The sequence below is a fragment of the Lytechinus variegatus genome, chromosome 3 (assembly GCF_018143015.1).
Source record: "Lytechinus variegatus isolate NC3 chromosome 3, Lvar_3.0, whole genome shotgun sequence".
Lineage (NCBI taxonomy): Eukaryota > Metazoa > Echinodermata > Echinoidea > Temnopleuroida > Toxopneustidae > Lytechinus > Lytechinus variegatus.
Window position 1 is genome coordinate 36,347,707 of NC_054742.1, and position 25,423 is coordinate 36,373,129.

General features: G+C 36.8%; 1 protein-coding gene across 7 annotated transcripts; it reads right to left on the reverse strand.

The window, feature by feature from the left end:
* On the reverse strand, positions 1–23,805 carry LOC121410896 (collagen alpha-1(III) chain-like). 7 transcript variants are annotated; one of them, XR_005969395.1, is made up of 10 exons: positions 23,669–23,804; positions 18,684–18,974; positions 16,919–17,150; positions 12,585–13,565; positions 11,839–12,009; positions 10,585–10,680; positions 9,394–9,951; positions 8,544–8,611; positions 460–550; positions 1–107 (listed from the first exon to the last, which is right to left on the reverse strand). XR_005969395.1 is itself a non-coding variant. In XM_041603273.1 (10 exons), the coding sequence occupies exons 1-9, from the start codon at positions 23,687–23,689 to the stop codon at positions 8,583–8,585; spliced, it is 2,325 nt and encodes a 774-aa protein (XP_041459207.1). In that variant the 5' UTR covers positions 23,690–23,805; the 3' UTR covers positions 5,263–7,075; positions 8,544–8,582. The 7 variants fall into 7 exon arrangements, 6 of the variants coding, with proteins under 6 accessions (XP_041459207.1, XP_041459205.1, XP_041459203.1 ...); XM_041603273.1 differs by lacking the exons at positions 1–107; positions 460–550 and adding an exon at positions 5,263–7,075 and having other exon boundaries at positions 12,585–12,970; positions 13,025–13,565; positions 23,669–23,805; XM_041603271.1 differs by lacking the exons at positions 1–107; positions 460–550 and adding an exon at positions 5,263–7,075 and having other exon boundaries at positions 12,585–12,970; positions 13,007–13,565; positions 23,669–23,805.
* Between the last annotated feature and the right edge of the window lie 1,618 nt (positions 23,806–25,423).

Below are 25,423 nucleotides of genomic sequence, written 5' to 3' on the forward strand. Positions count from 1 at the left end.
GTGGTGAGCATGGCTACTATAGAGCCAGTTTTTATTAGGTTCCCTTCAGCATTACAATGCATACAATCCAACAAGGTAATCATCCCATGGATGGAGCAACAGGGACCCTGCAGAGTTCAAGATAAAAAAAAAACAGTTCAAATTAGAAGAGAACATTAAAGTGAAGAACAGTGAACATTTTATTTTTTTCAGATACATTTAGTCACCAGAGCAGCATTGTGCTCTAATCAGAATGAATATACATTCTACTTTACTTCTGTATAAAAATACTATTCAATCTACATATATTTTGTATGATATCCTATTTTGTGATAGGTTTGTAACTAGTTTTCACAGTCTCTTCTGTTTGATTTCAAGCGTGGTTGTACTGCATTATATTCACGCCTCTGTTATCAACAAAAGCAGAGTTTTGTTAAATATACATGTATGTGGAGAACTGAATTTAAGAAAAAAATTTACCCTTTTGGTGTACTCTTTCAATGTGATACTTCATAGCAGATTTCCTCTGTCCTCCACTGATGAAATGATACCAATCCCTCCCATCATTCTACTGTGGAAAGTAAAATATACCGACAATAACTACCGGTAAGATCATTTAAAAAAAATTGTTTTATACAGTGCATCCAAGACAAGAAAATGTGAAATTTAGATTTTCTGAGGTTCACTCAAAATCATAATCTGTAAATTCATATGCATATATATGCACTAGCATGCCTGATGGGGGCAGGGGACAGAATGCCCCCCCCCCCACACCTACAAACATATATAATTTTGATGACTTTTTTTAAACCCAAATCCCTCTATGCAGTTTGACTTTTTTTGTTGTTGTGAGAAAATGTGTTGCCCTCATGACAAGGATTCAAGGTTTGCCAGGTATGCCACTGTTAACATGTAATTGTAACAAGGCAAGGCAAAAACCTACAGAAATATAACAGTGTGATATTTTCAGGAAGATATAATAGGTAATTTTGTCAAATTTGTCAAATTACAGTTTTTAGAATTTCCAGAAAATGTATACTTTGTTTATGGACTATAAAAAAATGTACAAGATAAACCCAAATGGCTGGTTTGACAGTCTTTTTATCATCTTCCAGTGTGTTCTTCTTCCTGAAAACCAAAGTATTCCCTTTACTTTGAACAATAACTGACATTTCTCTGTACTTAAGAACAGGATGTGCCTATAATGTAATTGATAGACCCTTCCAAGATAACCTGAATTAATTCTTACCCTTTTTTGTAGGCTTATACTATTTTGTGATGGTAAATTGGTTCAACAGACTTGTCAAATTTAATCATTTTTTTCTCAAAAGCAATTTTCTATGGTAATCAATGATCTTCTCTTTGTAATTAGGGTTAGGAACATCCAATAGCAGTGAGTTAAAAAGAGATTCTCTTCGTTCAGTATGGATATTCAACTGAAAATTCATTTCTGGTGACTTTTTGTGGATTTTGCCATGCCTGGCCACATTCGTAAAGCTTTGATTATCCTTTTCAAAACACATTATTTATTTACTAAAATTGCAGTCATCATAATGAATGATATAGATAAATATCACTTTTCCGTGGGTTTTGGCTAGGACATGCTGGACTCAAAATTTATCTATAATTTCTACTTTGCATCTATGTTTCACAAAATTTGAATGATAGTATAAATTGGAGGGAGAGCATTGAACAGTTTGGAGAAATAATTATATCATTGCACTATACAATTTGGGCAACCCACTGTATAAAATATGATACTAAGTACCAATTATTACTATCATAGCTTTGGAGATATACTCCTGTGTCCAATCTAAAATTTCTAACAAGCTTATTTTTTTTCAAAGGTCATCAAAATTCTATTTGCAGAGAGGGGGGGGGGCACCTTGACCTTTTTTCTCATCATCTCTTCTTTTGTTACGCAAGTCATTTGTCAAACCAAGATACCATATATGTTTATTGAGTGGTGTGTATTTTTCTTGGCCAAGAGCTTAGTTATATACTGTATATTATTTTCTTTTTGGAGAGATATTGCTGCACACTGGGAGGTTGGTTTCCTGTTTGAGAAATATTTCCTATCTGCCTCAAGAATTATACCTCTGCAACTTGGCCCCTTAATTATACATACATGTAAATACATACATACTGCAGAACACATAACGTGACATCAATGTTTTCCAAGGTCCTCCTAAAATCAAGGTGATTTGTGGGTCAAATTCAAACACTTCAAATATTATTGCATGACTCTATCCCTTGACTTTTCAAAGAAGCAAAGTATGAGATGGTGGGGGGGGGTCATAATCTCACACAGAGAAGTCTTACATAATAGCACAGCTGTGTTTATCATTTCGTCCTTGGCTCAACGCTCATAATCTGGCCTGTGGGGAAGAAATTGAGACAGCGGGTTGATCAGGCGGGTGTTTCATAAAGCTGTTCATAAGTTAAGAGCGACTGGTGATCCTGTCTTGCGGTAAATGGTAAACACCATTGGCAAATTATGGTACATCACCAGTCGTTCGCTCTTAACTTACGAACAGCTTTATGAAACGGCCCCCTGGGCTTGGAAATGAATTTTGAAATTTATAAACGCAAAATGGGGTATAGAACTGCTGTCTTTCTCCAAATGGGGGTATGACATAATGCCTAGATGTGATAATCTTTATAACAAAGTTCTACCCCCTAAATAGTAGGACATATGAGAAGATTCAGGAATATAGTGCTGAAAAAAAAATCAATTTTCTTTCAAAGGATGACATCACTGCCATGTATTTTGATTGATGCTCCCAGTCTCACTAGCATATTGTTTTAAGTTTCATCTATCATTCTCACTTCAGTATCTCAACCATCATAATTTTCTTTTCCAACTCTAGCCCATTTCACAAAATTTTAAAAACATTCAAACGTTTCACATGGTTTGAATTGTTGCTGTTTCATATAACAGTTTATGCACAACATGTAAAATATGCGATTGACTGAACCAATGTCACACAATTACAATTTCCTTCTCTATTTAATATGAAATATTGTGATCTTCAGCTCTCATATAAATGATTTGACTCATCCCATAACTTGTGTAATGGTCGTTAATGAAAATTAAGGATTCAGTCAATAACTTTTTATCAACAATTCAGTTCTACAAAAGAAAAAAAAAAAAGTGTGTAAATTTATAACATTACCTCTCATTGGATACCATCCATGTTGTGTATATAACCAATTTTTTTTTTAAATCTCCTTGAACTCATCTTATTTTGCATCTATTTTACTCAAAAATGTTCGGTGTTGTGCAGGTTTGCTTTCCACTTTTTATTAAAATCAACTTGAACCTGAACTTTTATATTTCGTACAATCATCCATCCCTTCTCCCCTTTCGGTCTCTTTCTCATCTCTGTGTTTTCACTTCTCTCTCTCACCCCCACCTTCTTCCTCCCTCTCTTCTCCCCACTCCCTCCCTGCTCTCTCCCTCCTCTCTCTCTCTCATTTTCTCCCCATTAACTTGTCCATCTCATTTCTTTCTTTCAAAAAATAACTTCTAACATTTATTATAACTAAAACCCCATTCATATGTAAGCTTTAAAACGGCTACTATTTTAGGGAATAGGTTTTATGTTGTTTAAGAATGGAGGTCAGTGAAAGAACAAACCCATATCTTCCTCCGTTGTAATACAGGAGCATACACAAAATACCACAATATTCTTGTAATTTTGCAAGAAAGAACTCATACCCAGTTCAAAAACACAAATGCAACATTTCATTGTGATGTAGACGATGGATGCTGGGCACTTTTAGTAGATGACAAGCTTTGGCTTTCCAACTTTGGAGTGAACCCCATTCACATCAAATTTTGGTCATACCACAGTAATATTGCAGTATTCTCTGTATGAACGGCCAATATTGGTACATGCATGCATACATGCAAGTATAACCATAACAATTATTGCAGTATTGACAGGGTATTATATATTAAAAAGAGGCAGAGACATATAGCTAATTAAAGTAGGAATAGGTGAAACTATAACAGATTTAAATTCTTGTCATCTACTGGGGGACAAATAAATACACATCAGTGAAATGCTGGTTTGCAATTTATTATTTATTGATGCGAGAACCTGAAATACAAAACATGAACACACAAATATTATTCAAAAAGAAACCTATCATTGAAATAGATTCTAATGAACAACAAAACAAGGTATTCCTAGATAAGAAGATGCTTCAATCATACAGGCAATGATATTACCAATTTAGCTCCCAATCATTCAAATTCATGCCAGCTAGATAGGCTGGGCTAGACATGAGTTAAGAGTTGAGAACTAAGGAATACACACAAAAACCCTGGCTCTGGGCTTTTTTAAAGGAAAATTTCATAAAGGATAACCTAATTTTCATTGCAATGTCATTACTTACTAGTACTTAGCTCTAAAGAAATCACCACTATAATTAGGTAGAACAATAAAACTCTAGGTGGTAGAAAACTAGAAGGATTGGCCAGACAATAAAATGTTACACTAGAATAGGCCAAATTAGGCAACGGCTTACTCATAATATCTTGTTAAAATATTTAAAATCAATGTTCACATAGCTTGAAGTTGATTGTAGCCACAAAGTACATCTAGCCTAATAAAAAAGAAGAGATTGTGGCTTTCTCATTGATTTTCTTGTTTGATTACTACTATCAAAATAAGTAAAAGTGGAGAAAAAAATTACCAATATGTCATGTTTCAGATATTTTTACATACAGTATCCCTTCATTCAAGTTTTATTGCCAGTGGCCATGGATAATGTTACCAATCACTAGTGATGATAAACCACAATGTCTGAATGCTCCTATATCGCTAGTGGTGGTTGATGACCACTCACAAGCATGTTTGCGCTATATTTTGTAAAACTTGTAACTTATCAGAAAGTGGTAATGATGTCTAGTGACATTTCATCAATCGCCTATTGTAATTAATATGACACCTAGATAGATCCTTGTGAATGATTGGTTGTTTGATATCGTTCATTCAGCCCAATTTGCAATGACGTCATCAACCGTGCAATTTTGGATCCATTCATCATGCAATTTTTTATCCATACGATTTTGTCCATTGCACGCGCACACCAAAACTGCAGCTGCAGGCACCAGCACTGCGCATGTTATAATGACGTAACAATCAACAGACCGAACTCGCACGGCATGAGCATGTTTTAATGCATCGAAATTCATAAATTTCATATGAACAAAAAAATATCAATTTTTATGTGTCATATAAACAAAATAATGAAAGTTTTTTTCACTCGTGCAATGGACAGAATACTTCATGAAGTGAAAGATAAAATGAATAATCCATTCAACTTGGATAGGCCTCGTTGAATGGATCATTAATCTTTCACCTCATGAAGTATTCTGTCCATTGCACTCATAAACATTCATTATTTGTATACTATCACAATGTATCACAAGGAGTACTTGGTTAATGACACATTACTGATAATGATTGTTATTGCTATCTATCTTGAGTGTGGTGATAACATCTGAAACCAACAAAATCATCCCCCTACCTCCTTGCAAATATGGTACCATTTATGTACATTATTTAAAAGATGTAGAAGGTTAAGGACACATGATGGACATAAGACTAAAAATTAATTTGTCTAAGCCTGGAAAACAGAAATGTCACATCCATAGCTGTAACATTCTTATCATTCTAGCAAATAAAAAAGCTAATTGATTCAGTGCCAATACATGTGAAGTCAATCCAAGTTTCTAGAAACTAAAAGCAGGGTATATCATATATTCAACAATAGCCTAGTTGAGAATTCAATAAAAGTCATATATATACATTAATATTTTTAACGATTGATAAACTAAATATAGGCCAGTCACAAGGAACTGATCATAGACTAAGGACCCAGATCATATTTTCAAATCGTTCTAAAATAATGTTTTGACATTTTCACCAGTGCTAGAAAATCTTCAACCATGATTTCTTAAATTAACACCAAGAGAAAAGACAGAATATTCTTTAATGAATGTAAAAAGATTAAGTCTATGGCTACAAAAATTACATCTGTACATCTTGCTAGTCTAGAATATGAGCTCCAGAGGGCTTACATGTACATATTTTTAGTGCATGTTTGCACAAAAAGCAGATGTACACAAAATGTATTAAATAATTTTTGCATCATATGGGCTTACATAGTAATAGTAAGTTATGGATAGAGCAAATAATTATTTACAACCAACCTTACCTTTCAACAGAAAGAGAAAATACATGTCTACATGCAGATGCTTTTTGAAATAAATTCAAAAATCATAACTTTATAATACATACAATGTCCACATATTTATGTGTCAAATATGTGGCTTGTTGTAATGTCAAGTCATTTCACCTTCTGCGACAAATTTTGTAAATAAGACCTTGAAATGTTTTTTTTTTAGTTTGGATTTACACTAGATTTCATATGAAGATAACATTCAGTTAGACTAATTCATTTTTTATAAGAACAAGGTATAACAAATAAGCACTAGCAAATAAATATATACACTAGAACACATAGTCAAAGTCTTGAATTTTACTTGGAATATATATGCTAAAGTTCAAGTTGGGGTCTTGGATGTCACACCTAAACTAACCTTGTATCAAGTAAACCTAATGTTAACTTAATCACTGAAGTCAAGTGTCCTGCAGTTAACAACCTGATGAAAATAATGCAATCAATATACTACATATAATATTAACATTGACTGCATGATACAGGAAACAGGTCTCACGCTTGAAAACCTTAAATTCATTTCAACTCAAGGCCGGTTGGATTTCAATCAGAAGTAATCAAAAGCTAGAACTTTTTGCCCCAATTCTATACTCATCTAAAATATAACTAAGTTAAAAGTGATAGGATCCTTTATTGACGATACCATTGTATTCACATAGACCTATCACGAAGAGCTCTATTCTAGTGGTAATACCATGAATAACAGCACTATGCTGTAGTGTTGTGATCACCTAGGTCACAGGTTGTAGCTGGAATCTCAAGGCAAGTACTCAGTAAAGTACTCAAAATAGGTGGCTAGTGACTAAAGAGTAGGCTGACTGGAAGGCTAAAATAATACAATCTGTGAGGTGAAGAAAAAAATTATGGAGATTGACAAATATATATGTGAAGATCTGCATTCATAATGTCACAGGCTAATAGGAAAAATTACATGAAGGACTAAATGTGATCTTACACATTATTTGTACTTTTAAAGTAACATTCCTTTTGACAACTCACATTGGAAACTATACTAGAATTATAGATGAAGGGAATGACTGAGAGGAGTATCATTAAGGTTAACCATCATAAAGTTGCCGGATGTGAATTCTGATTAAATAATGATTTTGGCTTTAGAGTGATATACCACTGTTAGGATGACAATAACCTACATAGACATGCCTGTTGCACTAAAATGATCAAAACAAAGAAATCAAGTACCGGTAAAACTTCATTTTCAAACAACCAGAAATAAGCATTTCAGAATTGCATAAGAATTTTTTTTTTGAAATTATGGATAAACAAAAAATATTTATGCAACCGGCACCAAAAGAGTTAAACAACTTTGCTGCTCTAATCGGAATCCACACTATCCTCATAGTTTTCACCTAGACATTGCATTGCTTGCTTGAGTGTTCTTAGTTAAGTAGTGACAAATGTGCAAAATATCACATTCTACGATTGGTCTTCAGGGCCTCTGCATTTATATGGAAAATATATTCCCAAGACATGCTTGAAAGAATAAATGACAGCACATAAAATTCTGCTGATTGAGTTAACACTGATAGAGTGGTTTTGTGGTAGTGGAATAATAAAATTGCCATTTGGAGTGACACAAATTTGATCCAAGTCTACATGTGTTATTTTTAGAATATAGACCTATATTTACCAGACTACAGTTAAAATATGAAACAACTAGGGCTAATAGCTTTGCTATTAGTGTTATGAGTGTACAGTTATTTTGATAGAATATTGTACATGACCATAAACAGTGACAGCCATAAAAACCGAGTAGTAAAACTAAAATACATCATAATTCAAACTAGATAGCTTGATTACATCAATTTCTCCCTAATAATAATTTCCAACCCCCACTAGCTTCATGTTTGAAAATGAATCAATATCCATCCCACAGCTACAAAAAGAACAAATACTTCTTAATGACACTGCTAGTTATTGTTACTTTTGTTTTGAGTATAAAAGTACTTCTAGCATCTGGCCTACATGATCCTTTTACTAAAACCAATTTTTCATCGGGGGAATTTTCCCTTTAATTTAAATTTCCATCCACTGGATATCCCAAAACAAAAACTGATCCACAAGAATAATAGGGGCAATAGACAAATTGGATGTCCATTGTAAGACAACATCAAAGTCTGAAAACATGAAAATGGAGCCATGTCACTACCCGTCATTGGTAATCAGGCCAATCATTAACTTTGCTGTACACCTTTAACTTAACCACAATACAAAATATATATCTTCAAGTTTGTCCTGTGGATGCAAAAGTAAATTCTTTTATTGGAATCTGGAAGCAAACTGATACTTACCTTTGACTTGTTTCTTAGATTCTTCAACACATACAGTTCTCATATTCCTGGCATTCCCCCATAAGGTCCTGTACAAAAAATATGGCAATAAATGGGAAATACATTATTTTGTTTTAGTTGACAAACATGTGATCTTCCAAGAATAGTTCAGATTGTCTAAATTTCTCCTGCCATGATTATTATTCACTGAAAGGAAATACAGGTCTACAATGGAATCGCTTAACTTTTTAACAGCACTGATTTAATAATAGAATTATTATTATAACATATTATTCTACGATATTCCTTTAGTCAGGTTTGGTTTCATGATCTTTAATAAAAGTTAAATTTAGCCTTAAGGGTAGCCAAATGTGACATAAGTCCAAATGTTACTGCTATACATTTCCTTCATCATTCTTTTTAATAGTAACTAAAAAATATATAAATTGTGGGGTTTTTACTTTTTGACAAAATTTGCCTGAAACATTTTGGTTATTAAAAGCATCAAATTTATTATCAATAAAAGCAAAAATAACATAACTCATTTTGATTTTTAGCTGAAAACGCATGTTGCATTGACTTTGTGTATAAAATCACATTTTTTTCTAGCTATTTGGGGTCTGACATGCATTTACATAATGTTGCATACTTTTTAACCATGTATCCACATCCCAATTTTGGTCCAAAAAGTTGTGCAAGATTTGAAAGTAAAAGTCAGCATGTAGTGCGGTAAAAAAAAATGAAAAGAGGATTTACAAGAAAAAAATTGTTTTGAGGGGCAATAAAGCCCCCAGTGACTATTCGACAGGTTAAATTATTTTCACTATCCTCTAATATTTCAACTACTATTGCAGAAAATATTGGTTATTACCTCCAAATGAAGAGCCAGGGTAAGCAGGTTCCGTCTTCATTGGACCATACTTTGAAGGCATGTTGCCATAGTTTGACCCTAGACCACCAAAGCTTGTGTCTTGATCTTGTTTCCCATAGCTGGGAGTCTGACCTTGGTTTGCATATGGATGACCTTGACCTTGGTTTCCAAAGTTGCTGCCAGTATTACCAGCAGCTCTACCTCCAAAACTGTCAACCGGAGCTCTGTAAGGGTCTTCATTTCCGCCACTACTTGGTGCCACCCCTGGTGGATGAAGGGGTGCCTGACTCGGTGCTTGACCAGGTGCTTGCCCAAGTGTTTGACCAGGCATTTGACCAGGCATTTGCCCTGGAGCTTGACTTGCTTGACTCGGAGCTTGAACTGTAGCTTGATTTGCAGCCTGACTAGCTACTTGACTCTGGGCTTGACCCCGGGCTTGACCCCATATCCCATCTACAGCACCAAAGGAACTACCTTGAGGCTGGCTGGTAGCTGGAAGGGGGTCTCTAGAAGGACTTGCTGTTATGCTATTCACGGTTACCTCTGCAGCAACAGCAGCTACACGTAATCAATCCAAAGTAGGAAATAAGAAATATAGAAATCAAATTCATTTTACAGTACTTTGTAATATTTAAGTAAAATTCAGATCCTATGGAGAGCTCTCCAACCTTACAGTATCTCAATGAGTAAGTTATATCAAATTGCTTTGAAAATTGAATGGGTGTACCATTCTTAATTTCAAGTTACAAATGATACGTCGATAATGACTGATATCTGTCATTTTAACATAAGGAATCTTGATATGTTAATATGAACCCAGAACAACTTCATATGAGGTGAAGTTAGGATAAACTTTTTATCTTGAATCATTTTTGGTTCACTGTTGAAGTGTTCTAATGAGGAATGCACCTCTCATAGATACTAACAGCACATGAACTATTGGTAAAAAATATAAGTAAAATCCTAAAATAACCATTTTGGATGGGGCGAGCATTGCATAAGAGTTCAGTATGTTTGTCCTTTAATTTGCATTTACTGTATGCAATGCCTTATCTCATGAGCACACTGCCTATCAGTATATAACTAAATTGATTAAAAGTAAAATGTCATCAATGTTTTTATGTTAGGAACTGCATGGAAATATAAATTTAGGGGCAATTTTAGCCCCTGATCTGGAACAGATTGTTGTACCTTTGGCTGCTGTCCAGGTCTTCATCATTTGATACCACTTGAGCTTCCACATGTACATGGTTTTGTAGTACTCCTTCATCTTGGCTTTGGAGATTTCTGTATTTGTAAAATATGGAAAGTGTTGGGAATGGTAAACACACGCACACTGTAATGCTGCAACGCTGAATTTCATTAGGACATTTTGCTCATGGGCCTTCAACACAACAGTTAGGCCCGAATTCACAAAGGTGGTTTTGAAAACCCACGGTTGAGTCCATGGTTTATGCAGATTTCCTGTATAAATTATGCTTAATTTAGCATGTATCGCGTGCGTGAATAAAACATGTCCAATGCTGATGACGCTTTTGTCACAGTGTGCCAAATTGATGCCTGTTGCCGTGGTTATCAATGCTATTTTATTCATGAGTCCACAGTTTTTATTCATGAGTCCATTCTTCAAACAGTTGACTCATGAATAAAATAGCGTATCTAACTATGGCAACAGGCGTCAATTTGGCGCACTGTGACAAAAGTGCGCATTAGCAATGGAATGCTTTATACACGTGCTTGGTACGCGCTAAATTAAGCGTAATTTATGCAGGAAATTTGCTTTAAAGTTCCACACTGTTTCAATTAGCTGGCTCTTGGCTGGCTACCAATTTGGTGCCCTGTAGTAGTCCCAATGAACCCTATGTAAAAAAACATATCTGTTGTAATTAAAAAGAGGATTAGGGCCAAGTGTGGGAAGATCTCTTTACATGTATTTGGTCTGACATTCTTTTGCCTTCTGTCCAAAATGTACTTTGGTAAGCTCCCTGTTATAATTCACTTACAGTAATCTCAATAACAGTTCTTCTCAGCCAATCAAAACTATAGTTTATCAAATAGTTAACAAATGAATCTTCATTACCATCAACTTTCAGGAAAAAATGCCTTGGTTTAGCATCTAATATCATATTTCTTGGAATAATTATTGATATTGGTAGAAACCTGATACTTAATGAATACCAAATTATAATCATCATTTAATTGTTATTATTAGGAGGAGGAAGAGAAGAAGAATAAAGCATTTGTTTACCTAGTTGCCCATTCAAAGGCAAAATATACAGCACCCCAGCTTTATGTCCAGCTAATGTTTCAAGCACTTGGTGCATAGAAGGCATTATTCAAGCCATTAGTAAGTAAGAAATGGATGGGTAAATGCAACCTGGAAGACCAGGAAAGATAATAATTCAATAATATATAATAGAGTTTAAACTCAACAGATATAATTACCAAGATCCCTTTCTACTTCACTCATCTCTTGTTTGAAATCTCCTGGTATTCCTCCTGATCCACCAGGACGAGATGGTGGTCCATCTCCAGGGAAACCAGGGAAGTCCATGGGACCATCTCCAAACTGACTTCTAAACATTTCGTCTGTGGGCATACCGTCAAACATTGCCTCTGTACACAAAAAAAGAATAATAATTTCAGGAATAACCATCATTTTATTATTGTATGATGTTATGAGAGATTTTGAAAAAACCTGCACCATCTTTAATTCAGTAGATGTAAGCAATCAAGCATTTTGAACCGTACACTTTAATGTAATAGGCTCTCACAGATGGATACATCTTTACTGTTTATTATGAAAGGTACATGTACAGTATTCAAAGTATTTTAGACATTTTGTGATTATGTATGAACACTAACATTATAAATCTGACTATGTTTGTTTCTTTTGCAGGAATCATCTTGTGGACTTAATTCAGTCTGAAATTGTGAAAAATTTTAAATAGAATTATTTTAATATTGATGATGACAATGATGGTGGATATTAATGACAATGACGATGAGGATGATGAGCATAGTGATGCTGCTGCTGGTGATTATAGCAAATGTTACATCTAAAGGCAATGGAATTTACAAGTGACATTCATTCTTGTTTGTCTTCAAACCAACATTAATTTAAATTGAAACATATGTCTTCTGTGCAAAGGAAAATTTAGGTGACGGCTACTCATACATGACTTACTTACCATCCCATTTATCCATGTCTCTCAATCCTTGTCCTCCCCTTGCTGCTCGCTCCATACCTCTCCCTTCTCTTGGTCCTCTTGAGCCCATTCCCATCAGGTCCCCTGGAACTCCAGGCATATCTGGTCCTAGTGATCTTCTTTGATGCATATCTGGTCCCATGTCTCGCATTCTGTCCATCATTCTCCCACGATCCATTCCCATCAGCCCTTCTCGTCCCATCGGCCCTTCTCGTCCCATCTGCCCTTCTCGTCCCATCGGCCCTTCTCGTCCCATCGGCCCTTCTCGCCCCATCGGCCCTTCTTGCCCCATTGACCTTTCTCGTCCCATTGACCAATCTCGTCCCATTGGTCCTTCTCGTTCCATCAGCCTTTCCCGTTCCATCAGCCTTTCCCGTTCCATCAGCCTTTCCCGTTCCATCAGCCTTTCCCGTTCCATCAGCCTTTCCCGTCCCATCAGTCCTTCTCGTCCAAATGGCCTTTCTCGTCCCATTGGCCCATCTGGACCCATACCCCTATATCTATCAGGTCCCATGTCAAAAGGGGGTCTATCCCTTCTGTAGCCTTGGTCAAAGTCTCTTTCAGGTCCAAATTGTTCAGGACCATCAAACATGTTTCTCATGCTGTCTCTCCAAAGATCTCTTCCACCAGCATCATGTCTCTGTTTATCACCACCCATTTCTCCGCCTGTTCCTCCTCCAAAGCCTCTGCCACTACGCCCTCCATCACGGCCACCACGGCCACCACCACCACCTCTTCCACCTCCTCCTCTTCCACCTCCTCCTTTCCCTCCTCCTCCTTTCCCCCCTCCCCCTTTTCCTCCTCTTCCTTGCCCACCTCCCTGCCCTCCTTTACTTGCTCCCTCGGGCTTGCCTTTAGGTGAAGGTGCTGGTGGAGGAGGTACAGAGTCTCTCTGTAGTTTCTCCTTTTCGATGGCTCTTTTCACCTCTACTTTCCGCCCAAAGAAATTTAAATACTTCATTCCTGAAAGTAAAAGAAAAGAGTTGGAGAAATTAATCAAGATGCACATGGAAGTTCACCTAAATACAAAATTCATTATCCTTAATCCTAGACTGAGCTTTTTTTGACGCCTAAGAAGACATGGCGGGGGAACCCTCTTATGATCTCAGCTGTCGATCATGCAATCGCAACAAATTGGCACGCGAGTTACCCATGGCATAATCTATAAAACTGTAAGATCAAACCTCACTGCTAATACATTATGTTAATTTATGTGTAAAATCAAATTGGCTCTATTTAACTGAATAATACCCCTAAAATGCTAATTTTTGTTTCGCAGAATCTTTATAGGAATTTAATCAAATCATGTACTTTCAACAAATTTCAACATCGCAATTAATTATTTTCTAATGTATAATATTGTTTTTATATTTCTTATGTATTTTTTGTTTTTTTCAATATAAAATGTCAGGAACTTTATTTTGACCATAAACAAGATGACATTAATTTTTAATAAAAGGAAGAAAAATGATACATTTATGGATTTTGGCTAAAAATACTATTGTATTGGATTTGCACACAAATTAACGTTTTTGAGCAATTTTGGGTCTCTATGCATTTACGAAATCTTGCGTAATTTCAAAACTGTGTACCTGGCAGTCGCGATTTAGGTCTCAAAAGTTGCACGAGACTTGAAAGTAAAAAGTCAGCAAAGCGACATGCTCAAAAAATTTTGCACGGCAGATTTATCACGAAAAATGGCAAGGGGGGCTGAATCAGGCCCCCTTGACTTACTAGGGTTAAAATTGTGGTAAAACATCTACATGTTGATGTATATTTACACATGACATAAAGAAAGAATTCTTAAGGGGGAAAAACAAAGCATGAAAAATACATTTCTTAATACTTAAAGTACAGGCCAAAAGTTTGGGCCATCCTCATATTTACAAGAAAAATCATACAGATCACTCCATTCCACATTCATTCATATATAGTGATACTGAATTGGTTATGGCAGTTCCATTACATCACACAAACATGTTTCCAACTGGTTTTGATTGCCCTTCTGTCAAACCCCAGTCGGTTTTCACAATATATTTAAATTTTAAACATACATAAATTTTTTTGGTATGCATAAAATTGCAATATATTTAATGCAAAATTGTTTTTGACAACCTTGTCAGGGGCTTGTCTGACATAGAAAGAAATAATATGTCAACATGCAGACAGTAAACCTGTCAATTGGACAGTCAACCTGCTTGAGTCTCATCTCAATGGCCCGTATTCTGAAGTCAGGTTTAACTTAGACCACAGTCTAACTCTGTACTAAAATTATGGGAAGCCAAGTAATAAAGAAATCAAAAATAAGTTTATATTTTATATTACTTATGTGTAGTATTTTGTTTCGTTTTGCTTTCATAATGAAGAAAATACTTAAGTTATCATTCCCAGATAATTATGAACAAATTAGGTGTCATATGAGTTAATAAACTGAATGTTTACTGTTAGGTATTTATGCTCTAATTGGCTTTCCACACAACTTTAAACCTGACTTCAGAATACGGGCCTACATGTTTAACTCAATTCAAACTCAAGCCAGCTCTCATCTTCTCAATGTTCTCTCCCCCCTCCAACTCCGCCGGTTTCTACTCAAGCCTATGATCCTGCTTTAATACTGCTCAATCTTTCCACTCTTTCTTGTTAACAATCCTCTTTAAGGCTACACTCATTTCAGAAAGATACTGTCCCTTCTAACCTCCACTTTCTTGCCTCTCCATTCTATTCTACCTCTATCCACCATTATCTCAGCCCTTTATAATGGTATACTGCATAAACCACTTCAGCAATTGTTTATGCCCCTATGCAAACCTTCAACCTGCTAGAATCCAGTTTGCATATATCATGTGTTGCCATGTCAGACAAGCCTCAGACAAATTGCTAATTGAAATCACATGCATACCTTTAAAAATGAAAAGGTATGCATTAAACTGAATATTATGAAAACTGACTGGGGTGTTCCCAGAAGCGCAGTTAAAACCAGTTGGAAACACGCTTGCGCGAAGAAACTGTCATAGCCCATTCAGTACCAATACATTTGCTAATAATATGCAAAATGCAATGTTATAAAAGTATGATTGTCTTTTAAATCTGAGGGTGGCCCCAAACTTTTGGCTTGTACTGTGTAGGTAAAAGAAGGGTACGAACTAATTTAAGGATGAACTAATGAATCGCTCCAATCCACTAATTTTAGGCCGAGAATACTGGAAATTTACTCTGATCTACATGTACTATTTGCTTAAATTATTCAAAATTCATATAAATGTAAATATTGGTCTACATTATACTAATTCACCACATATCCCACTAAGTACAAAGCTATCTTTCAGAATTGCTTAGGATTATTCCAGCTCTTCATTGGCAGCTAAGCTAAAACCAAAGAAGCATCTGTGGAGCACCAACAGAGCTGTGCAATGAATACATTGTAAGTCACATGTATCATTATTTACTATCATTATGCTTGACTTGCTCTAAAGTATTTATAATTTTAAAACAATCTTTTCTACCAGAAGAATTTACAGATAACCCAATACTTGATTTCATATTATAGAGTATTGTATTGTAGAGATTAACTACCTGTAGCATGGAAAAAAGATTGTGAAAATAGTCGAGGATGATGAGTGAAACTAATAGAGAAATTATTTCATTGCTTGCTTGAAATATCTAGTCGGCATTGTATCAGGACATCATAGTACTGTAAAAGAAATGACAAAATTTATGACCCTGTCATGAATTTTATCTGATCTTTGCATGTACTGGGATAATATGTATTTATGAGCGCTATAGAGATAATAAAGTAGTTATGACAATATTAATGACTGAATATATGACTTCCACCAGACTACCGATTCTGTCGTACATGTACAGTGTATCTCTGAGTATTTCATAAAGCTGTTCGTAAGTTACATATTTAGAGCGACTTTAAGAACGACTGGTGATCCTTTCTTGTGGTAAATGGTATATTCATTGGCGAATGTTTAGCGCGTGAGAAAGGATCACCAGTCGTTCTCAAAGTCGCTCTTAACTTATGAACAGCTTTATGAAATGGCCCCCTAGGTCCTGTAACACAAAGATTAGCAATTAATTATGAAATGGCATATCACAGAGACCATTGTTGCATGTGCATTTTGCTCAGTAGACTGAATCAGAATTATTTTAAAATTAATCTCTAACCTTTGTGTTACATGTACATGCCCAGTTTAACAAAAGCCTACACACTAACTTCTCCAAGACTCTAAGCTTTTAACTACTTCATTTAAATGTCAGATAGGGATTTAGATGCCAATAGTCCAAGACTGCCAAAATGACCAGACACTTACCCACAACCTTTCCCACACTCTCCTTGCTTGCAAATGTAATGAAAGCAAAACCACGTGCCTTTCCAGTCTTCTCATTTGGTGGGATATCAACTTCTATGATTTCCCCATATTCACTAAATCCCTCTCTCAAGTTTTCTTCAGTGGTTATTTCCGAGATACCTCCGACAAAGATCCGTGTTGTATTCTCATTAGGCACAGCAGCCTTTAACATAGCTGCTTTAGAGCGGCTGGGCTAAAAGAAAAGCATCAAAAACTGGGAATTAACCTCATATTGTTTTTATTAAAGCATTCTTAAAAAATAAAATTTCATGAACAATAGTAGACTATCATTCTACCATTCATGGAGTGCCCATACTTCTATTGACCAATTCTTTAAAATTGCTGTTCATTACATTTACATGTACCACCCTCACTTGGTGTTCTAAGTACAGGTTCTTTGAATTATGCACCAATTTTTATTTCCAACAGCTATAAAGAAAGATTGTTTCTTGAAATTTTTTTCACATACCCATTTTTCCAATTTTGTCCAGGACCGTAATGTTTTAGTTTACAAATATTTATTGCAAATTCATCTGTTCATACAAGATGTTAGATTGCATATAGAGGCTCTGCTGATAAAACCTTGTATCCTTGCAGATTTAAATATTTTGATGACAGCTCAGAACAAGCTAGATTTTAGAGTTAAAACATTGGTAGCAATCTTCTTTTGCCTCTAAAAAGTTCTTCATAGGTACCAGGAGACTATTTTTCAGACAATATAAAACTGCCATCATTGATATATTTGTTAAATACAGCCTTTTCTAAGCTGCCCGCATTTTTTCATTTTATCAGCCAGCTTTGAAATATCACACAACACATTTTTATTTTATACTCTGCTAAATTGTTTGACAATATATCCAAAATTCTAAGAGAAAAACTAATTATTTTAGGTTAAGGCAATGGTAGATTATAAACCTCTCACTGTTTTTACCAAAGTCAGATATATCAGTTGCTTCCCCATAGTAAGCATGTGACTCCCCGTGCATTACACCATGTATCACTGCACATACGACACGAGCAACCCCAGAAAAGTGGCATATTTGGGCCATTTTTTATGCGAAACCTTCCGAAACCATTGCCAATCTTGACTGAAATTATCGACCAAATATTCCTACACGCTTTGCTACACGTACGAGAAAGATGGCGTCATTTCAAAAAGATCACCTGCCATTTTGAAGTCACGTGACTGTAGGCCGGTATTCCGGCCTATCGGGTTCAAAGGGTTAATGAAAACTAAACTTTTGAACATTTTACCATTGCACGCAAAAATAAGAGCTTTTTGCAAACCTTTCAGTGATTTCACTTACTAGAGAAAAATACATTTATGTCTCTTTAACTCCCTAACTTACTACAAATAAAAATAAAAGAAATCATTTTTGTTACATATACATGCACTTAGTATCACTCTTCACACATTCATGAATGAAAAATCACATTAATTTGACCTTTTAAGATGACGCAAAAAAGATTCTGTTTCTTTCTTTTCTTACTTGTAAATTATTTTCATGTCTAGTATAAGATATTTAGATGGCTTTCCTAAAAAAAAGAGCATTCAACAACAGTTACTGTATAAGCTGTTATTTTCGCGTACAAAGTTTTGTTGTGAATTGTTGGGGTCCTAACATTTTCACCCACACAACAATAACAGCTTATACAGTATCATATTTGAGAATAACCAATAAATTTTTGTCGTTGAATGAAAAAGAGGATATTTATTCTTCATTACCTCGCCTTCCGATAATCTCTTAACTTCCACGTTCTTTCCATCCACAATGATGCGATTGTCTGGATGGTCAGCAAATACCGCCTCTAACATGTATGATTTGGTAAAAGTAACAAAACCAAATCCTTTGGGTTTGCCATTTTTATCACGAACAAAGAGAACCTCCAAAATGTGGCCATATGGGAGGAGAGCTTCATAAAGGTGTCTTTCTGAACTTTGACTTCTGAGTCCACCCAAGAACAGCTTCCTTGATTCTACAGGCTCATCAATTTCACGGTACAGATTATCAAACTCCTGAAATAAAGTGAGTGACAAAAATAAAGCGAATTAAAATCAAATACAATAAAAATGCATGTACATAGCAAAACAGGAAAGAGTTCTATACGTACCCCCACCAAAAAACTAAAGGATATTGACAAGTACTTGCTTACGGATCTACTCTCGAAACCTTGATTCTTAAATTATATTCTTTTCCCTTTTTTACATGACTCAAACTCACCTCGAAGGTACTGCAGTCAAAAACTCCACTATGTCCACTATGCTAGCGAGAAAATGATAGTGGAAGTGCTTCTCAGCGATTATGAGTGTGTGTACACGTGTGTAATTGAGGTTTTTTTAGACAAGTATCAATCATTTCAGATTATAAACTAGAGATGCTCGGCGGGTCGCGCAGCCGAGCACATGTATCCCCGAACCCATCGCATCATCCATCATTGCGATATATACAGCTCACACAGAAATTTGACAAAAAAAAATACAATTATCATGGCAACAATAACACTAGCATGCAGGTCCCCCAAGTCTGGTTGAAAAGTGACTTATGGTTACAGAGAAAGAGAGTACAGAGAATGTTCAACATTGACCTGAAAATGACCTTTGACCTTACCATGTGAAAAATTTCTCACACTAGAAAAATATTTCAAAACATCGCAGGAGGAAGCGATAAAGCGCGAGTTACCTATCTGAATTCATGCTTGGGGGCTGTTTTGTTCTCTTGCGAGGGATCTTTCTTATTTATTTATTTTTTTGATAGATTTTATTATTCTTTTAGTTTGGGCAGAGGTCAAAGGTGTAACGAGACTAAAATTTTCGGGGCAAGACACGACATAAAGGGCTAAATTACTTTCAAAATGCTGTTTACGAGGGAAGCGAGTCAAGCGGCCGAGCCAAAAATAGCCTTTTGAGTAGATAAATCATTTTTTGCACCTGATTTCGATATATGTTTAAACATCATGACAAAATCTGTCATAACAAATTGATATATATATATATTAAAAAGATATTTTTGGCTCGCTCGCTTCCCTCAAGCACTTAATTTAAAATTTATTTTGCCCTTTTGTCATGTATGCCCTGAAAACTTAAGTCTCATTACGCCTCTGACCTCCACCCAAACTAAAAGAATAAAATTTTAAAAAATTAAAAAGATCCCTCGCAAGAGAATAAAACAGTCCCCAAACATGATACAGATCGACAGCCCCCAAGCTCCCGTGAGTATGGGTAAATACACAGTAAGCTCCTGGGTGCCGGCCCGCATAGGGGGCCGGCGCTCCCTGGGTTACAACTAACCCAGGGAGCTCCCGCCCGCACAGTGGGCAATTCTTAACCAAAATGGCCGATCGAGACGGGGGAGAGAAGGACAGAACTTTCCGTTTTTTGAGGTTCCAGTCTGTGCCCAGATGTCAGGAAAACTGCCACTCGTTAGACCTTCATCCATGCAATCATGGTAAGTGCATAATTTCTCTTTTCACATTTGGAGAAATATTTAGACCATCAATCACGCTAGTCCTGTGAGTATGGTCAATTACACGGTAAGGTCCTGGGCTCCCGTCCGCTACGCGGGCGGGAGTTCCCTGGGTTAGGTTACAACTGGGTATACCGTACCGTGCACTTGTTCACTGCAACCAAATATCACTTTTGTGACCAAAATTACTAATTTACATACAGTTGCATTTTATTTTTTCATTAGTAACTTGGGAATAATTTTTGTATTTACTAGAGCGCTCACAAAACTGAATTTTGGGCATATTTTTGTGTACGCCCTCTATTGGTAGAAAATAAAATGGCAAGAAAATGTTCATTTTTTTTATCTCCATTTTTAATTAAGAAAAAATAATTTAAAGAATCAAATTTACTTAAGGTAAGGCCCGCTTAGTAAGGGCCAAGTTGTATGACGAATAGGTGTACGGTAATGGAAACTTGGAAACTGTGACTGTGAGTGTAAAAAAATCAAGCATTTGTCCCAAACAAAAAGGGAAAATAAGCCAAACATTGCCATCCTTATTTTGTCACACGTCACAACTGAGAATGAGTGGTAGGATGGGGGGTCTATACATACAGTCCCGTATACCCAGTTGTTGTGTATCCGGACGGGTTGTGTGTCCGGACGATCAATTTTAGTGTCATTTGGAAAAATTTACAAGCGAAGTTTCATCAATTTTTAGTACAAAATGTTAGGAAATATTATAAAGAACAAAATAGAAAATGATTACAAGTAATGAATTCATATTTTTAGTGTAATCCACAGACAAAATAGAAGGCTTCAAAAAATTAAAGTGTCCGGACACCCGACCCCCCATCCTACGGTTTGGTACCGGTACCGATACCGGTACCGTAACCTGATTGATACCTGGGGCCGATTGCACGAAAGGGTCTTTCCAAGGACCGTCTTTTGTGTCGCCCATCTTTTATGATACGCTATAAGCGGGTGTGTTTCTGAAATTTATGATAAGAATAAGATTCGTTAGCTTGCTTTTAAATCAAATTTTATACAATTTCATGATATATCACATCATTTTATAAACAAATATTTCGTTTATTCTAACGGACGAATGAAATATGTTTGCAGATGATTTATTTAAAATGCGTTTCACATGGCGCATCATAAAAGATGGGCGACACGAAAGACGGTCCTTGCAAAGACCCTTTCGTGCAATCGGCCCCGGCCCTGTACCGTCATGACCGTACCGTACCGAACGCGAGACAAGCCTGATTTTCGGGGCAAGACACGACATAAAGGGCTAAATTACTTTCAAAATGCTGTTTACGAGGGAAGCGAGTCAAGCGGCCGAGCCAAAAATAGCCTTTTGAGTAGATAAATCATTTTTTGCACCTGATTTCGATATATGTTTAAACATCATGACAAAATCTGTCATAACAAATTGATATATATATATATTAAAAAGATATTTTTGGCTCGCTCGCTTCCCTCAAGCACTTAATTTAAAATTTATTTTGCCCTTTTGTCATGTATGCCCTGAAAACTTAAGTCTCATTACGCCTCTGACCTCCACCCAAACTAAAAGAATAAAATTTTAAAAAATTAAAAAGATCCCTCGCAAGAGAATAAAACAGTCCCCAAACATGATACAGATCGACAGCCCCCAAGCTCCCGTGAGTATGGGTAAATACACAGTAAGCTCCTGGGTGCCGGCCCGCATAGGGGGCCGGCGCTCCCTGGGTTACAACTAACCCAGGGAGCTCCCGCCCGCACAGTGGGCAATTCTTAACCAAAATGGCCGATCGAGACGGGGGAGAGAAGGACAGAACTTTCCGTTTTTTGAGGTTCCAGTCTGTGCCCAGATGTCAGGAAAACTGCCACTCGTTAGACCTTCATCCATGCAATCATGGTAAGTGCATAATTTCTCTTTTCACATTTGGAGAAATATTTAGACCATCAATCACGCTAGTCCTGTGAGTATGGTCAATTACACGGTAAGGTCCTGGGCTCCCGTCCGCTACGCGGGCGGGAGTTCCCTGGGTTAGGTTACAACTGGGTATACCGTACCGTGCACTTGTTCACTGCAACCAAATATCACTTTTGTGACCAAAATTACTAATTTACATACAGTTGCATTTTATTTTTTCATTAGTAACTTGGGAATAATTTTTGTATTTACTAGAGCGCTCACAAAACTGAATTTTGGGCATATTTTTGTGTACGCCCTCTATTGGTAGAAAATAAAATGGCAAGAAAATGTTCATTTTTTTTATCTCCATTTTTAATTAAGAAAAAATAATTTAAAGAATCAAATTTACTTAAGGTAAGGCCCGCTTAGTAAGGGCCAAGTTGTATGACGAATAGGTGTACGGTAATGGAAACTTGGAAACTGTGACTGTGAGTGTAAAAAAATCAAGCATTTGTCCCAAACAAAAAGGGAAAATAAGCCAAACATTGCCATCCTTATTTTGTCACACGTCACAACTGAGAATGAGTGGTAGGATGGGGGGTCTATACATACAGTCCCGTATACCCAGTTGTTGTGTATCCGGACGGGTTGTGTGTCCGGACGATCAATTTTAGTGTCATTTGGAAAAATTTACAAGCGAAGTTTCATCAATTTTTAGTACAAAATGTTAGGAAATATTATAAAGAACAAAATAGAAAATGATTACAAGTAATGAATTCATATTTTTAGTGTAATCCACAGACAAAATAGAAGGCTTCAAAAAATTAAAGTGTCCGGACACCCGACCCCCCATCCTACGGTTTGGTACCGGTACCGATACCGGTACCGTAACCTGATTGATACCTGGGGCCGATTGCACGAAAGGGTCTTTCCAAGGACCGTCTTTTGTGTCGCCCATCTTTTATGATACGCTATAAGCGGGTGTGTTTCTGAAATTTATGATAAGAATAAGATTCGTTAGCTTGCTTTTAAATCAAATTTTATACAATTTCATGATATATCACATCATTTTATAAACAAATATTTCGTTTATTCTAACGGACGAATGAAATATGTTTGCAGATGATTTATTTAAAATGCGTTTCACATGGCGCATCATAAAAGATGGGCGACACGAAAGACGGTCCTTGCAAAGACCCTTTCGTGCAATCGGCCCCGGCCCTGTACCGTCATGACCGTACCGTACCGAACGCGAGACAAGCCTGAGGCTGAGCTGAGTTGACTAACTTGACATCAGTTTTGACACATTGTCAACGTACTTACACCTCATAACATAACTTATAAGAAATGTAGTCTACATACCTGATTTCGGCCCATCGCCATGTTTGATTTGATGTGAAAACTCGTCAATTACCCCCGAAATCAACAATAATGGTACACACAACAAGTGAAGTGGGGTCTATCAAGCGTCAAATGGTTCGACGCGAAATATTTGACCGCAAGATGGCGCTCCATGAACAGTGATATAAGGAAGCGTTTCATAAAGCCGTTTATCCGATATCTTTTATCCATAGAAATATATTACTAGTCATCATATCCAGGGCCAGGGGCCGATCAAGCTTTCGCCAATGGGGGGGGGGTGATATTTCAACAATCAAATAATGCGAGCGCAAAGCACTTTGTCTAATCAAGAACGGGATAGGTCTTGTCTTGTCTTGGGCAGGGGCGGATCCAGGATTTTGAAATAGGGGGGGGGGGGGCGCCAGCGGCGAGGGTGTGGGAGGGGGATACCCCCCTCCCACGGCAAGGACTTTTTCAAAAAAATCATGTCCAAAAGTCGTATTTTGAGAGCACCTTTAGAAGAAAAATGCACACTTAAATCACTGTAACTTCATGACCGTGCGCGGAGGAACACATCAGGGAGGGGGAAATCTGTCTTCCACCAACCTCCTTGGTCAGATGGATTTGGGTTTACGCGCATATCATCGGCAGCGATCGGGGGGGGGGGACGGGGGACGTGTTCTCCCTCAAATATTTCGGGAGAGGTCGTCCCCCCCCCCTAGATTTTTAAAACTATTTTTTTTTCGATTTTGCTGGCAATTTTTTTTTAAAGATATATTGTAATCAGCAAACCTATAGATTATCAAACATTAAAAATGGGGTAAGGGGGGGGGGGTTAATGTCACAATTTCTACTTTTTAACAATACACAATGTGTCCTCGGGACGTTTTTCCCCAGCACGAAAGTATTTTTATTCTCCTCCCCAACCCCCACCCCCCCCCCCCCCGTCACATAAAATCTTCGCTCCTTACGCTGACATATAGCTGCCTATACACAGCAAACGCGGAGTGGGGTCGACTGGTGATTGAGAATATACAATTTTGCTCCTTGATAATTCGTTGGAATGATTGCTTCGGCGAAACTTAGTTGGGGCGCCCTGGATAATATGCCTCTGAATCTACCAGAAAGTGTAAAAGTTAGTTTACATTAAATACAAATATGTCTGACCTATACATTTCAGTGAAAACGTACATGACCAAGGCAGAATGATAATGCTGCGCACGTGGCGCCCGATATAGGGCTTCATCTTTGAGTGAAGAATAATCTCGGGGATAGACATTATCATTCGCATCGTTGACACTTTCTCTCGCGATCTGTTACTTACAATTTACATGTATTTGCCATAAAGACGGACAAACGCATGTTACAAAAAACACAAATTTTCGGGAAAAAATGATATCCAATCCAACATCTTCACACTGGTCACTGCACTGCAACTCCCGATTACAAGTGGTGCAACTTTCCAACCAATCGACTTGCGCGCCCTGGAATTCCGGAATTTACATATTGAAATACAGTATGACAGAGGTGCATTTGTGCGAACACAAAGGCCATGAGCGTAAGTTAAAATATAGTTTTGACTAGATCTAGCCCTTGAAATTGACTACATTGTACCAATCCAGTAAATGTAACCATCAAAAAAAAAAAAAAAAAAATCCGGCGAAAATAAGGGGGGGGGGCGCGCGCCCGGGGCGCCCCCCTCTGGATCCGCCACTGTTGGGTTAAGTCGGCATATGCAGACTTGCTGTACTCCGCCAACTAAAATGAGACCACCAA